Source organism: Caloenas nicobarica, chromosome 2 (genome assembly GCF_036013445.1).
Source record: "Caloenas nicobarica isolate bCalNic1 chromosome 2, bCalNic1.hap1, whole genome shotgun sequence".
NCBI classification, from domain to species: domain Eukaryota; kingdom Metazoa; phylum Chordata; class Aves; order Columbiformes; family Columbidae; genus Caloenas; species Caloenas nicobarica.
In genome coordinates this window covers 127,462,137-127,479,556 of record NC_088246.1, presented here as the reverse complement: position 1 = coordinate 127,479,556, position 17,420 = coordinate 127,462,137, and the positions used below count along the sequence as shown (strand labels likewise).

General features: G+C 37.8%; 1 protein-coding gene across 1 annotated transcript in view; it reads right to left on the bottom strand.

Moving 5' to 3' along the window:
* Positions 1-17,420, bottom strand: part of NKAIN3 (sodium/potassium transporting ATPase interacting 3) — a 346,886-nt gene that overhangs the window by 16,331 nt on the left and 313,135 nt on the right. Inside the window, exon 5 of the mRNA XM_065629251.1 lies at positions 6,550-6,610. Coding sequence (XP_065485323.1) covers positions 6,550-6,610 — 61 coding nt within the window. The remainder of the gene's footprint in view (positions 1-6,549; positions 6,611-17,420) is intronic.

The following is a 17,420-nucleotide window of genomic DNA, read 5'->3' as shown; positions in this document are numbered from 1 at the left end:
TATTATATCTGGAAAAACCTGACATATTGCAGTGCCCATTAAATGTATGGTACTTTCAGGCAGATAACTTCTGCTGCTGGAAATATTCCACAGCCAAGACTTCCCTTTTCATATGTTGTGCACTATCTATTATTTAAAGACAATCTCTCAGCTAGAACAAGGTGTTCTGTAACACTCCATAGAGATTACAACTGAAAATGGAGACTATTTTGTACATTTTGCTAGGGGAATGTAAAAGCAGAGGGTGGCACGGGTATATTTTTTTTGAGTTGCTTTTCTGTGACATTATGAATCTATAGTTTCTAAGCAGAAAAAATGGAGGTAGAGTCAGGCCTCCACTGGAATTTTTTTGCCACTGAATTAACCGGGATCAAGATTTCTTCTAGTATTTAGTATTTATATTGTTTGACTGCTTTTATTTTACACCACTTTAGAGGTTTTACCCCAGGTTGTGTGCATTATATTTATGCACACATTTCCATAGGAATGAGAACAAGTAGGCAGTCTATAACTTCATGTAAAAAAAGAAAAAAAAAAGAAAAAAAGGAAAAAATAAAATATAATAGTATGTAGTGGTAGTTTTAATCATCTAATGTTCCTGATGTGTTTCTTCCTTCATTAAATACTTCAGAATTCATTGCGTTAGTTTAGTATAGGAGTGAGCATGCATTTTCAGTTAATTCACACATTAAGGTTAATGATAAATAGGAGGACACCAATGGAACTGTAAGACTGTACAATGTTAGAATAACAGCTTTATCCTTTATATCTCCAGTAGGGGAGAAGGTGGAGTCAGGTATAAGTAGGACAGTAAACAGTTGAGTCTGCATCTAATTAACAAACTCTGTCTGGACAGACCTCTAAAGTCTACAGAAACAGGATCTTGACATTTGTCTCCATTAAACATCTGGTGGGACTGGGCTGGGCCACAGCTGAACCTGGGGAGCCTCCTGGATACTCCTGGTGCTATTTCTGGATGCACTTCAACCTCTCCTTTGGTTCATGGTGGGTATCGGTAAGGCAATAAGAACTGCTGCTAGCAGGGACCGAGTCACCCCTGGCACCAGCCACCTGAAACGTGGCCAGCACCTCAGTGCAAGGAGCAGTAGGAAACACCTATCACCAGCCAGAGATTTTATGGTGTTATCTGGGCTCCCTGGCTTTCCAGATGTCACAGACCACATTTGAGGACAGTTGTGTTAGACTCTTCATCCCTGCAGGAGTCCACATTCATTTATTTTTAGAAAACTGTTCAGTTGAATGAACACTTACAGAATACATTTTGGTTATGGACCCACTACAGTTCTGTGCTTGGAAATATATATAGCCTATGTCTGCCAGAAATACTCTGTTGTTTTACTAAAACTGGTATATCAAAATTCTGGGGTTTTGGGTTGCTTGTCCAGATGAACAAAAAGATGCAAATTGCTTTTCAAGCCTTCCAAAAATACTGATAGTCACTGCCATTTTACAAAATGTCAAAGCTGGGAGAATGTTGTCCACCTGGCAGCCATAGTGCTGTTCCAGTGCCAGGCAGTAAAACTCATTATAATTTTAAAAGTCTGTGTAAAGCATATTCATCCATCGGTCAGTAACTACACATTTTGTTTCAATATCTCAAGTCATTATGGTATAAAGGTAAAAGCAGTGAGCACTAAAGCCCAGTGATGATCTGTGCTGCTGGCTTCTGTTTGAAAAGTTTCTTAAATCCTCATTTTCAGTGAGGTAATACAGGATAGTGATGGTCTGGAGATCTCTGATTCTTGTAATGCCCAACAGAATTGTAGTGCAGGATCCTCCTTCTTGGTTGTCTTTTGTACTAACAATTTTATGATAAAAATTCTGTTTTATAGAAGGTAAATGGACTCAGCCACATGGGAAATCGCAGCTGATGTAAAGGTATTAGTAGTGGGTTCCCCAAAACTGCTTAGTTAAGGAAACCTGTATATTTATATAAAAATGTAACCACACATACATACATGGGTATGTTGCTAATAGTACCTATTACTAGTCCTTCATTCATTTTGCAAAAAATAGCATATTAATAAGAAATTTATCACTGCTGGATTTACTGTGTAACTACAAATATTAAATTAAATGTGAAGAAAGAATTATTTCTCTCTCATTTGATTACTGCCAACAGATGCTCAATGGTTTGTATAAACACAATGCCATATGTCAGGTAAGGCAATGCAGTAGTTTTTCAATGGTGGTAATAATGTATCTTGCTTTACTTAATATCTGTCTAATGATGGCATATGGAGGTTCCTATTGATACCACAGTATGGAGAAATTCTTCCTTTTTTAAAACAGATCCATGTTCCTCTCAGTTCTGAAAGTACAGCTGAGCTCTGAATAAAACTGGCATAGGGAAGAGACCCAAAAAATAATATTTGTTTATTAATTTTGTTCTTGTGGTTTAATATAAGGGATAAAGCTTTTCTTCATGGTAAACAGAAGCCCTTTATTTTTGCTCATCCACAAAAGAGACTTGAGCTTCCTTTGACTGACCTTTTGGTGTTTCAGCCTTGTTTTTATAACAAATGCTGAAATCACAACTGTAGGTTTGTGGCAAATCTTCCCCTCTGATTTCACTTTTTTCCCTTATGCAATTTGTATGCAATTTAACTACCACTCCACAAATTCACATTCAATACAGCATTATCACTTCTGACATGTGTCAATGTCATGTTTACAAACTAGTATGTAGCAGCAATGCTGCTATCAACTGTTTCTTAAACAAAGTCCAGAAACTATTTAGAAACTCAATAATGATTTTAACAATGTATTTTGCCTAGTCTCTAGACTCTGCTTTATTAAAACCATTCACTACCTCTGACAAGGTAGCGACAAGCTTCTCCGTTCATTTTTAGGAGAAAATGATTCACAAACAGGATAGAGAAAGGCTTTTGTGATTACAGATTTCACATATTCTGTTCCTTCAAAAGGGCTTATATAGATTGATAGATCTGCAAAGAAAGAAATGAAAAAATGAAGGGAAGAGATATAAATAGACTTTTTCATTAGGATGAATGATGGAAGGTATTAACCCCATTACAGCAGTGTGCCTTTTACATGTCGTCTTCTTCATTTCTTTTGACCTGTTATCATCTTCCTTCTAAGTAAAAGTTAACTACAGTCTGAAACGTAGGTAAGGGGAGCAATAGCTGGAAATAAATGTTTCCTCAAGCATTATTACTGTTCAGAAAGGTGTCCATCAGCTGAAATGTCAGGCTCAAAATCCATTTAAGCACTGCACAGAGGCTAAACAGGCAGATATTATTAATTTTTAAGTCTGCCTGACGGGTTTCAGACCAAGAACAGGGGTTAACTTGATGCACTGAATATTGCGGAGTGTATTTAATTAGAGAGGCTTTGACTCTCAGATGGCCAAGGTTTTGTTCTGTGCAAACTACTGCAAAAATATGATAGAATAGTTGCATCTACATAATAGAAGAATCTGCTGCATCATATTAAAATTGCTGTGTCGTTGTAGTTTCTTGGACTTTTATCCTAATGTAATCACTGTCTACTTTTAATCTGACTGTTTTGAAGCACCACTGTACTTCTTTCTTAAATAAATTTTTGTTCATTGTGTTGCAAGTTAACAATGTGATTTTTTTCCAGAATAAGTCCTGTTCTTCTCAGGTAGTTACTTTACCGAACTATTTTCCCACTGTGCCTTACACAGACATTTCCCCATTTGAAATGTAACTGTGGGATTGCTATAAATGAGTTAACACTTGTCTTCATTTTATTTATCTATAGGCATAGAGGACGCTAAAACACAAATGGGCATTAAGGCACAAATTAGCACAAAGCGAGATATTAAAGCACTATTTAGTCGCTTTTGATTGGATTCAGTATCTTAAAATAAGAATAAAAAAGAACTGATAAAGCAGAAATCATTTCCCTCCACTGGTGGTAAAATCTGCTAGCTGAATCTATTCCGCTTCTTCACTCCACTGCCAACGCTCCTCTCTTGCCCTCTGCCTGAGGCCATCCTCTGCTGACTAAAAAGACCTATTCACACCAGAATCAAGAAGATTATAAGTAAAGGTACAACTAAGGATGGGAAACTTGCCCATTCCTAACGTAGGACATAAAGCACAACTACACCATACTTTCCAAGATAAGTAAGATGATTTTCACTTGTACATAACAAAACATCAAGTCGCCATCGGTAGTTCTGGAAGACAAACAGAAATTAAATGTAGACACCCCATTCACTTGTGGAGAATGAGTACTGGGTTGCTTTTACATACTGGATCACCTTGGCACTTGATGTGTTTTACTGGTTAAAATATGTCAGCTGTTCTCCATTCTCAGTGATTTAAATTTTCATTCATAGCACACATCACAAAACTCTCAAAAGACAGTATGGAGGATTCACAGTCAGAGGAAAGTGGCTGGGCCACTGATGTCAAAGACAGACCCTGCCCTGACTCTTCTGAAGTAGAGACATTTTCTGAATGAACAAGGCCATTAACTTGAAAACAATCCTCTCATGAGGCCCTGAATATAATCCACATATACCCTTTAGCAAGTGACTGCATTTTCCGAGAACATGTTGTATTCTTTGGTGGGAGTTTTGTCTTTCTTTCATGCATGCATAAAACATGGATGTGTGAAGCACAGTATATAGGACTAAACAAAACCGACAATAATATAGCATATTTATGTAAAAAGTGAAGAGTCTGTAGATACATCTGTGTTTGCATGTGGGTGTGCATATACACACACTATTACTCTTTTACAGGCACTGTAGCTCGTGTCTTCCTTATCAGTCTGCCCTCCTTCCCAATCATTTAATGATTCCTGTTCCAGGAATTTTGTTAGTAATTGTCTTAAATGAAGCTTCCAGATATCCATATGTAGCCCTACCTACCATCATGGTGCACCACAGACATATGAAAAGGACAGTTGTCTCTGGATTTCATTCACCAAAGACTCCGTTCACACACCTCAAATTATATGTCCATCTTCTGCTGTACTATCCTCTGCTGTCACCCTGTGTTACCAGTTCCTGACTAAATGGCAACCCCCAGCTTTCCAAGGGAGCGCTGTCTGGGCTTTTCCTCCTCCTCAAGACCTACATTTCTGGTTGCTTCACCAAGTGCTCATATTTCTCCTTTACAGCACCAGTCTTTATCCAAGCGCCTTGTGCCTTTTCACAGGACGATATGTGCACAACATGCTTATGACTCAGTTTTGTCCAGCAATTGCTTCGATATGTTTTCTTCCTATTAGAAACCTAAATGAAAGTGCTAAAATAGATTTGACATTAATGTCTGTTGCATTATGATGGAGAACTGAATGTCATACAGTTTGTAGAAATGGAAAAGTATTTTGTTTATGGTCCTTCACAATGTTTTCAATCAAAAAGTCCGTTTTTCTATTACAGTCATGAATTACTTGAGTTATGTTTTCAATAAGGTTTTCCACATCATCAAATGCTTTCCTATAAACTGAATTAATTTTTTTCTACTATATTAATTTAATCCACTAGTGCTATTCTGTGAGGAAACAAAACAACTACGTTAAGATTTATGAATAAAAGTTTATGAATAAATATTTGGTTGTATATTATTTATCCTATAGTCATAAAATGCATTTGTTCCTCTTTTTTTTTTGTTTTCCTAGAGGCAGATATTTTACTACTTAATTACTCATATATGAGAGGAAGTAACTGACATGATCACGCATTCTTCCTTTTTTTAAATAGACTTGTTTTTATATTTGCTTCTCTTTGCTCATCCATTATCATTCCAGTCTTACTACTGCTTTTACCAATCCCTTTGCTAGTCAGGTGGGTATGGTGAGCTTGTTGGGCAATTCTCACAGTCTCTTTTCACAGACCATTCTACCAAAATGTTCAACATATTCAGATTTTTCTAATGCCCATTTAATGACTTTTGATAAATATTTTTGAAAGGTGAAATTTGAAAAAAAGTTTGAAGTTTTCAAACTTTTTCAACAATATGGGTATGTATATAAGAGTTTTCTTGATAAAGGAAGGTTAGGAACATGGGGTCAGCATTTCAGATGTATGACCTAGATACTTCTTAAGTGTTGAACGGGTCTATCTAATTATTACCCAGAGTGATACTGTACACTGTAAATTGCTTAAACTGTCATCTGCATTAACCTTACTGCTGATAAAACTGTCATTTGTAAAGAAAAGATTAAATATTTTCAGGAGCTTTAATAAAATTCAAATGTACGTATATAAAAATTTTATATATATATATACTTTTTATATATATATATATATATATATGCAACACGGATCACAGGCTTTTCAACAGTATGACCTGCTTATGCTAGCAGTTCACAAATCCCTGTGAAGAAGTTTATTAAGTACAATTCTGATACCTGAATAAGGTTGTAGTACCTAAATAAGTATGTGTCTGAGCAAAATTGGTGTCCATGAATGCCAGATTCTGCTATTTTTCAAATATTGTTCTTCACCTTGGTAGCTAACGCAAGACTAAGTCTCACCCCAGGTACTATGGCTCCAGAGATGGAGAGGTGTGTATCAGTACTTACAGCTGTCTTCTTCCTCCATGAAAATACTGATCACGTAACAGGCATACACAAATCCAATCAGCTGCATGAAAGAGGAGGAAAAGCAATCATTAGATTATATTGAACACTCATTAAGCTTTTAGTACAATGCTGTTATATATAAATACAGGTATTGCATCTGTATTCAGAAAAGATTTGCTTTCATTTCCTGAATTCATATGTAAATTTCAGTGCAAGTGATCACAAACAGCCCAATTAAAGAGATGTTCTCTCTTTTGTTCAAGTTTTATTATATTTTAAAATATTTTGCTAGCATCACTGAGACGAGTGGAGCATCTCCCTTATGAGGAAAGGCTGAGGGAGCTGGGTCTCTTTAGCTTGGAGAAGAGGAGACTGAGGGGTGACCTCATCAATGTTTATAAATATATAAAGGGTGGGTGTCACGAGGATGGAGCCAGGCTCTTCTCGGTGACAACCAACAGTAAGACAAGGAGTAATGGTTTCAAGCTGGAACACAAGAGGTTCCACTTTAATTTGAGAAGAAACTTCTTCTCAGTGAGGGTGACAGAACACTGGAACAGGCTGCCCAGGGAGGTTGTGGATTCTCCTTCTCTGGAGACATTCAAAACCCACCTGGACGCCTTCCTGTGTAACCTCACCTAGGTGTTCCTGCTCTGGCAGGGGGATTGGACTAGATGATCTTTCGAGGTCCCTTCCAATCCCTAACATTCTGTGATTCTGTGATTCTGTGATCAGTATTGATGAAGACTACTATTGAGTAGTACTGGTGGAAAACACTTGGACCTTGATGGTCAGCTGTTACTTACATTCCTTTGTTTCTTGGGTACCTCTGCTCTCACATGATTTTTGTCCACATGAATGTGGGCCTCCTAAGCACCTAATTACGTATTAAAAAACCAAAATATTTATTGACTACTGCAGAATTAAGTTGTAGTAACGTCTATATTGAATCCACAACAGATGTCTTTTTGTGTTGCTTAAGGTGCCCCAGTGAAGAAATGTTTGGCAAAAGTTTAATTTGATATGTGAAATGTCATGATGTAGCTAAACAGTAAAGCTGGGGTATGATTCACCAGCATTACAAAACATCTTATCAGAAAGGCCTATCAGTAAAACACATTAACTATGCAAGAAATGCGCAGAGTCATTTCCTCAAAGGACAGCATCAGCAAAATCATGTCATTATTTTAACAGCAGCTCCCACAAAAACATCCTTCTCAACCCAGATCTGTGTCACTTGTGCCACTCAGAGTAAGTGATTAAGATCTTTAGGATCAAGGAATGGAAATTCATCTCATTTGCTTCCCATATAGACAAATGTTTTCTTACGAACACCAGAAAAAAAAATAAAATCCCACTGGGCAAGGAAACCTGTTAAACTTCACTGCTCAGACATGTCTATGCTTGAGAAAATACTGTTTGTGCAGCTGTACACAATTTGTGCTATCTGAAAGCCTGTAAAATACTGTTCATGAGAGATTTCTAAAATAACCCAGAGATTAGTTTTAAGAAAACTCCTTTTTCTTTGGTGCATTCAAAAAAATCTAATTAAAATTGTTCTTTAAGGGTGTCATGGATCAACTATCTGAGAAAGAGGTAATTTAATACTATCTAGACAGGTATAAGCTCCTTCAGAGGCACAGAAATGATTCCAACCTGCTTTCTGGTTGGGCTGCATGATGAGCTTTACAAGCAGCTCCAAGAGCTTCTCCACAGACAAAAAGCTTGTCCACACAAGGGAATTCAGGGAAGCTAAGATGAATTAACTAAAGCTGTGAAATCAATGCACGTAAGATAAAGTACATTAAATCCCTGTGTGGCCTTTCCCATTCAGAAATGAAGTGGCCTTAGTTCACTGTAGCTTAATCCTCCTCCAAGGGATTAATCTTCCCCATGGAGAATTAGCTACATTGCACTAAAGTGGAGTCACTTGTGAATGAGAGCAGTCTTGGCGCTGCTGCACTGTCCTGCTGGAGCTTCCTCTCCAGGGCATTCACCTCGCTGGTGTTTCAGGAAAGCGAATTTAATCCAACTTTCCTCTCACCCTGAGCAGACTGCAGCATTGGCAGCTTCCTTGGCTTTTTTGGGGCCCGATTTACTGGGGCAGTATTGTCACAGCTTCTATCAGGCAGACACTATTTCATTGTATGGGTGCTCCGAGCCAGAAAAATGCAAACCTGCTCTGGCAGAGGCGCTGGCGGGAGATGGTTCAGACCAAGCTGTGCCTGAGCTACCAAGGCCCGCTGTGCTTGGTGTCATGGGGCCTCACTTCGATGGGACCCAGAGCCATGGTGGGGCTGGCTGACTCTGTATGAGCCCACATGTACCTGCTGAACACTGCCTGGGCAGATAAGAGGGGTCCAGTCTCCCAATACTAGTGAAAATGAGATCTTGTGGTTCTGCTGCCCTGCACCTCCAGGACCAGGGCTGGCTTACAGACTCCTTGACAGGTTAACCACATTTTTCCCTAAACTTCAGTTTAGTGCATCTTTCAGCCATGACTACTGAAACAATATGATATAAAGGCTTCCAAGGAATCAAAAAACCCAATCTTACTTGAGGTATATTGCTTGTGCCACCTGAACATTACGATTAAAAAAAATATTGCATTAGTATCACACAAATACCAGAATCATAGAATCATTTCAGTTGGAGGAGACCCTCAAGATCACTGAGTCCAACCATAATCTAAACTAACTCTAGCACTAAACCATGTCCCTAAGAACCTTGTCTAAATGCCTTTTAAACACCTCCAGGGATGGTGACTCCACCACTTCACTGGGCAGCCTGTCCCAATGCCCGACAACCTTTTCTGTGAAGAATTTTTTTCTAATATCCATGCTGAACCTCCCCTGGCACAACTTGAGGCCATTTCCTCTTGTCCTATCACTTGCTACTTGGGAGAAGAGACCAACACCCTCCATGCTACAACCTCCTTTCAGGTAGTTGTAGACAGTGATAAAGTCTCCCGTCAGCCTCCTGTTCTCCAGGTTGAATAGCCCCAGTTCGTTCAAACACTCCTCATCAGACTTGTGCTCCAAAACCAGGCGATTTTTCATAAGGGAATGTCACCTGCTTATCTACCGTATTTCCTGTTCACCATTTGTGTTGTGCAATTTGTGTGTGTAAGTCACTTGGGTTTGTGTCTTTTCCCTAAACATGACTGAAATATTTTGAAGAGTAAAACTGCTGAATGAATAATGAGCATGATAAAAATGGACTGTAGAACAGATTTTGGGTGAAATGTTTGTAAAGGAAGAACAAATATTTAGAATTATTTACCATTTTCCAATTGTGTATGTCTTTCTTTTTTGGCCCTTATTATTAGTATTCTGTATTAAATTAACTTCACTTTTATAAACGTGATTCCTTCTTTATATGTACATGTGTACCCCATATCCATGCATATTATGTGAAACATCTACCTGTGAGGGCTTCCAGCAAATTTCTTACACATGTCTAAGCTGTCGGACAGGTGGATAAAGCACACAGAGAGACTTGAACTCTAATATGTAATCAACCACCAAACATAAAGAAGAAAGCAATAAGAAAAAATGCTCTAAGAGGTCTTCCCTCCAAGAAAGTATGGGGCATGGCAAACCTGATTGTTTTAACAGTCCAAGCAGCTACACCTTGCTCTCTCAGTAGACCTTCTTCTCAAAGTAAATATTTTCCCACTCTCTTCAGTGTTTGAAACACACATTGTCTGATCTATGACTTTATTGCAAAATCAGCAGCCTCTCCCCGCTTCTTAATATTTCTTTATATTTCTCAGCATCAGTAGATAAATATTCCCCAGTCAGATAGAAATCACTATCACCTGTTGTGTTTATGGCATATACTTGTTTAAAATATATCATTTGCCCCCACCTGTTCAGTTATTAATACCAGGAAAAATAATAAAAAACCCCAATTAAACTTCTCTCAATTTCATGGTCTACTCAGGACGAAAAGAAAGATCAGGTCTCTAATGACGCCAAGAGGTATCATAACCCACCATATTCCAAGAATATCTTTCTGTAATTAAATGGCAGAATTCACATTTCTGAAAGAATAAAGCAACGAAGAGGAAAAAGAGCATCAATTGTCAGGTGTTGCTGTTCAGAGTGGGACAGCAATGTTTGGCTTGTAACTAACACACTAGTGATTATGGTTGGGTAATTGATATCTACAGTACAATTAACATGAAGTGATAAAGTGGGAATATACCCTTCTAAAGACGAGACCTCTTTCTGGATCCTTAAACAGAGTTACAGTCATCACACTGTGAATATTTTTATAAATTAATTAATTAAAACCGCTTCTTTTGCTTTATTGATGAACACACTGATAAAATATTTATTCCAACAAATTACTTTTGCTATCTTGATTAACCCAGCTGCTGTTTAATTAATAACGTTATGCTCATGTGAACCCATCTAGCCATCACTTTAATTGCCAATTTGCAGTGAGCTGACTGATGCGTACTGCCCAGTTTCTTGATATTGGAAACACTGGCTATTGGTCTGGTACCAAGTGATAGACTTAAATGTGTGTTCCCTGATAACTAAAGAAAATGTGATGCAAATGAGAAGGAAGACACTTAACTTGCTCATCTTGGGTTTCAGTAATCATGCAAAGGGACCAATGGAGTGGTTGGAACAGGATATCTAAAGCATCAAAGGTCACTAACGGAAGTATAAATAGGAACCTCTGTCTTGATCCAGAGAGCAATGTAAATGCCAAGGTGGGCTTGTCTTGACAATGTTGAGTTTCAAGGCATGGAAACCTTCTGGGATCTCTGCACTGTACAGGGGACTGCCTGTCTTGCCTGTCTCGTAAACTGTCTCAGTAACTCTCAGTAACTCTCTAGTAAACTGTCTCAGAGGACACTTGCCAGTGCTAGTCTGCAGAAAATCAAGCAGGAAACTGTGGGAAGAGGCTGTTGTCCCTTGCTTTCATCCAGCTACACAGTTGTTAGGGTACACATCTTGCTCTGGAGAGAATAAACAATACATCAAATACTCAGATATTTCATGGAATCACAGAATTGTTCCGATGGAAGGGACCTGTACAGATCACCTAGTAAAACCCCTCTGTTGTGGGCAGGAACATCTTCATCAGGTTGCTCAAAGCCCCCACCAACCTAACTTTTAACACTTGCAGGGATGAGGCATTCCACAACTGCTCTGGACAACCTGTTCCAGTATCTCACCTATCTCATAGTAAAATATTTCTTATTCGGGTCCAGTCTAAATCTACCCTCTTTCACTGTAAAACCATTGCCCCTTGTCCTCTCGCTACAGACCATGGTAAAAAGCTTCTATCCACCTTTCTTATAAGCCCCCTTTGTTTATTGAAAGGCCACAATAATGTCTCCCTGGCACTAAATAACACCAATTATCTCAGCCCTCTGATAATTCTCATGGCCCTCCCCTGGACCCGCTCAAACAGATCCATATTTTTGTTGTGCTGGGAACCCTAGAGTTGGACACAGTACTCCAGGTGGGGGTCTCATGACAGTGGAGTAAAGGGGCAGAATCACCTCCCTCAACCTGCTGGCCACACTTCTTGTGATGCAGTCAAGGGTATGGTTGGCTTTCTGGGCTGCAAGTGCACACTACCGTGTCATGTTTAGTTTTTCATCCATCAGGATCCCCAAGTCCTTCTCAGCAGTGTTGCTCTGATATCCCAGAGCCTGTATTAATACTGGGGGTTGCCCAGACCCAGGTGCAGGACGTTGCACTTGGCCTTGTTGAACTTCATGAGGCTTGCATAGGCCCATTCCTTGAGCCTGCCAAGGTCCCTCCGGGTGGCATCTCTTCCTTCCAGCGTATCAACTGCCACACTCAGCTTGGTGTCATTAGCAAACTTGCTGAGGGTGCATTCAATCCTGCTATGTCACTAATGAAGATATTAAACAGTACTGGTCCCAGTATGGACCTCTGAGGGACACCACGTGTTACTGGTTTCCATTTGGACATTGAGCCATAACTCTTTGGATGCGGCCACCTAGTATTTTCAGAACCGTCAGTATTTTCATACCAAAAACCTTATTTTTTCAACGACTAGCTGATAAATGTTGCTCACATTCTACAAATTATAGTGATGAGCAGGTTCAAGGTGTGGGAAACAATTGTCACCTGGGCTAAGCTGGCAGAGACTTCAATGTGGAGTGCACGAAGGGATTTCTTATTAGTGGAACATGGGTACATTTATATGGTGCTATTATCAATGCTTTTGGATAATTTATTTTTTGCTAATAGCTTTTGGTAGAAATGAAGTAGTAGTCTCTATCTGACTCCTGGGCAGTATAGTCTCCAGAGGACCTATATGCTTTAGGCTAACTAAAATCTGTAGGCTTAAGCTATGGACATCTGCATGAAATATAAATGACTAGTTTAATAGAAGTGAAATTAGATTATATAATTGTCCATCATTAAACTGTAAGAAACTATGAAAACATGTAAGAAATTAAAAACCTAATCATCTGAGCAAATATATGCTGTGCCATATAATTGCTTTAATAAACGAATACGCCTGTAATACATGCTATTAAAAAGAATCAAACTGAGTGTAAAATGTATATTTACTTGCAAATTAATGTATTTTAATAGTTACCTGTTAATGTGGATTAACCTTTCCTTAGGAAAACTAGGACAAATGCAAAATAAACTTAGAAATGATTATTTAAATCAAGGCTATTTTCTGTAGACTGAAATATTTTTTATTAAAATTGATGATTTAGCTAATTTTGATTTGAAGCTTTCTGCTTGGCTTTGTCATCAACAGCTGTGGCCTTTAAATCCACTCCCACAGTATGTGATTACTTTCCTATCTATCTGCTTCACATACGGCAGTTCCACTGGTTCAAGGGGATATGTAAGTGTATACCAGGTATTTAAGATTACATGAAGCAGTGCCCTAGGCTATCAGGTTAATCTTCAAGATCAGGTGTACGATACGACACCTATCACTGTTAAGCTGCCACACAGAGTTTTATAGAGATCGCATTACAACAACATAGGACCATCCAAATAAACTAATAAATGTTCAGTAGTCCTAGCTCCCGAGGATGTATGTGACATTAGAGGTAAACTAGATTTGGACGATTCCTCCAATCAAAAAGATAAGAGATCTGTGCTTCATGTCCTTCCTTGTACACACCAAATCCACATAGATTGTCATCTCACTGAATATAATTTTTTCTTGACCTCTTTTTTGCTGATGGCAGCTGAAACACAATATTTCCCATCTATTTATGTGGTACTTTAGATGTGTTACTTGGCAAACAGTGTTCCTATTTTCTAGAAGATATTTCACTATTGCTAAATTTCCCACAATGATTACAGCAGTACGAAAGCAGAAGACACTTTTTAAATCAAATGTTTACGTATAAAATGGTGTAGGATACAAACCTTTACAAAGTGTCTTTATGTTTAACTTATAAAATGGAAACTGCATTGGAAGAGTGAATTTACTGCAGTAAGAAGGTAAAAAAGCATTCCATTACCAAACATACTGACTATTGCTATCTCTTGACTAGTATTTCAAAGAGAGCTTACGAATTCTGAGGAAAGAGCAGAAAATGAGTAATTGATCTTAGCAACGTACTTGCCACTAAATTTTTTAGCACTCTGAAAAAAGGACTGTAAAGCCCTTTTCTTCCTGTAAAGACTAGTAAAGCACTAAAGTAAATCAGAATGGCAGATACATAAAAGATATAGGATATTATCCAGGAACTGTGTGTATACATGAGTCAGCAAAACAGAAATACGACTAAGATTATAATGCATGATAAAATTATAACTCCATGTATTTCAAGAAAATGACAACAGATAGCCAAAAATGCAATCTGAAGAAAAGGAAACAGGATCCAGAGTAACAGTAGTATGTAGTTGTAGTATAACAATAACCAATCACTATAATTGCATGATTATATACTATATACTATCGTATATAGTTATCCAATTATATTACTGTATATAATTATGCACTATAACTTCTCGATTATATACATTATTGTATAAATGTATATATGCATTGTATATCTATATAATTATACACCATTTCAAAAGTGAATGAAATTTTTGAATTACAGGAGAGATTTTCTCAAAGGTATGTTCTCATTTTCTAGAACTAAATGATGAAATGCATGATATTTTATAGTGGTAGCAGTAGAAGTCCCAACCTTAAAGTACTTAGAAATCTAAAAACATAAAAGAAGACAAACAACTGAAGAAATGTCAGAAAACATAGCAGGATATGGTAGCAGCAACTTCTGAAGTACATTACGTTGTCTACCCTTTTTTTTTTTCTTTCCCACATCTTCCTAAAATCTACTGGATTTGACTTGAATAAAATTCAGGCTTTAGGGGCATTGTCTACCAATTTCAGTAGCACACCTAGAGCCAGTCTGGTTGTGCTTTACCATTTACAGCTGTAGTGAAGAGGTCCCAGAGGCCGCAACTCTGATAGGCCTTAAAATGTGTTAAGGACTCTAAAAATGGGTGAGAGGAGCTTACAGGTACTTTTGTGTTAGGTTGATCTGGCAGAAACAAGTGAGCAGAGATAATAAAATAAATGTCTACTCTCAAAATATTAATACATAGAGGTTGCTGTTGGCTAATACTGCAGGAGATAATTCCTCTTGAATACCATTTACCTAGCACTGAGAAAGGAGAGCAGCGTGCTGGAAAAGACTATACCTGTTAGCTACTGTGCTTTTTGAAGTTGTGCCCTGTGTCTGCTCTTCTCAAATCCTGGTTTCCACAGTGTCCCTTTGTCTTCAAATTAAAAATTGTATTTGACAATCGAATTTTCCCAGGCCAAGATGAGAACCATTGCAACCTGCACTTGGTCTGGGAATGTATTCCTCCAACAGCATAAACATATAACCACCCTTATTGACTTCATGCCCAAAAGGACTTTACCAGTTAAGAGGGAGAAACAGCATGTTACACAGCCAAGGTTTACACCAGCTTGGTTAGGGTTGAGGAAAAAAAGTGAGAACATTGCGTGTTCTCTTTCCCTCTCTTCGTCTTACAAGTCTTTAGTTTAGTTATGGCCTATTCTCTCTCCTTTGTTTTTTTTGCAGGACCTTCAGAAAAAATACCACATGTTCAGAGAAGAGAAAGTTGGAGGATTTGAAACAAACTGTGTAATCCAGACTCCTGTATAATTCTGTAGGTCACAGAATTTCATCTAGATACTCTGGTAGCCCAATGATAACATTGTCAGAGCATCCCTCACAGACTAGGTACTCATGCTCCAGATCAGTTATGTTCACAGAAGGGATTTGAGAACCTTTGTCCTTCACCCACGTAAGAGAAAGAAATAAGCCTCAAGCATTAATCCTATTTATTTTGTTGTCTATCATGTGATAGACATCTAAGCTTTATATTTTGAATAAAATGAAATTCTCAATATGTAAAACCACTGAACACAGTGTTTAAACATGACTGGCTAGATTACAGTCTTTTATCTTGCAACATATTAATTGCTTGTAAATGATTTAAATGAATGTAGTGAAAATCATTAGTGTAAAATAGAGCCAACCTTAAACCTTGAAAGTTAAAGAATAAAAGAATGGAAAGGGAAGGGGATAAAGTGGTAAGATGGAAGAAGGAGAGAAGGGAGATCCACATCTGAAGAGATTCTAACAAATCAACAGAAAAGGGCTGGATAAATACATAAGACTTTCTCTAGATCCAGTTTTCCTCTGGTGTGCAAAGAAAATACAAGTTCTCCAAAGAACAGGGTTAAAGCTCTCATATTTAGGCTACTGAGTAATTCGCTTGTCTGTTGAATAACAGGGAATGAGAAAACCCTTTACATCTAACTTTACAATAAGCAGACAGAAAGACAGCCTTCATTCCTGTAAACCTGACTGTCTTATTTATTTTTATATTTTGTAAATAACTATTTTAATTCACTTTTAGCTTAACTTGTTACCTTAATGTGTTAAGAATAATTTCAGAATTACTTGCAGGTGACAGAACATTTCACATCTTTTGATAAGGCAGATAATTTCAGGTTTGATTGTGTTTTGTAACCCAAAGTGTTTCTTCAAGGTATCCTTCAGGCAATGACTTCACCTCCACTAAGTTGCATGTATCACTTTGGAAGCTGGTAACGAAATCAGAAGAAAGAAAGAGAGAAAGAAAGAAGGGGAGAAAGAAAGAAAGGGAGAAAGAAAGGGAGAAAGAAAGAAAGAGAGAAAGAAAGAGAGAAAGAGAGAAAGAGAGAAAGAGAGGAAGGAAGGAAGGAAGGAAGGGAAAGAGAGAAAGAAAGAGAGAAAGAAAGAGAGAAAGAAAGAGAGAAAGAAAGAAAGAGAAAGAGAGAGAGAAAGAGAGAGAGAAAGAGAGAGAGAAAGTGAGAAAGCGAGAAAGAAAGAAAGAAAGAGAAAGAAAGAGAAAGAAAGAAAGAAAGAGAAAGACAGAAAGAGAAAGAAAGAAGAAAGAGAGAAAGAGAGAAAGAGAGAAAGAGAAAGAAAGAAAGAGAAAGAAAGAGAAAGAGAGAAAGAGAGAAAGAAAGAGAGAAAGAGAGAGAAAGAGAGAGAAAGAGAGAAAGAGAGAAAGAGAGAAAGAAAAAGAAAGAGAAAGAGAGAAAGAGAGAAAGAGAGAAAGAGAGAAAGAGAGAAAGAGAGAAAGAGAGAAAGAAAGAAAAAGAAAGAAAGAAAGAAAGAAAGAAAGAAAGAAAGAAAGAAAGAAAGAAAGAAAGAAAGAAAGAAAGAAAGAAAGGTGAATGCCAGTGACTAGAGCCAATGTAAATCTTTGGCATCTGACAAGGTACTTGGGAAGGTTTCTGAATCCCAGGGAGAACAATTATGCCCATAGGAGGTACCAAAATAAACTCCTTTCAGAATAGCAGCATATTGCAAATCTTGGCCA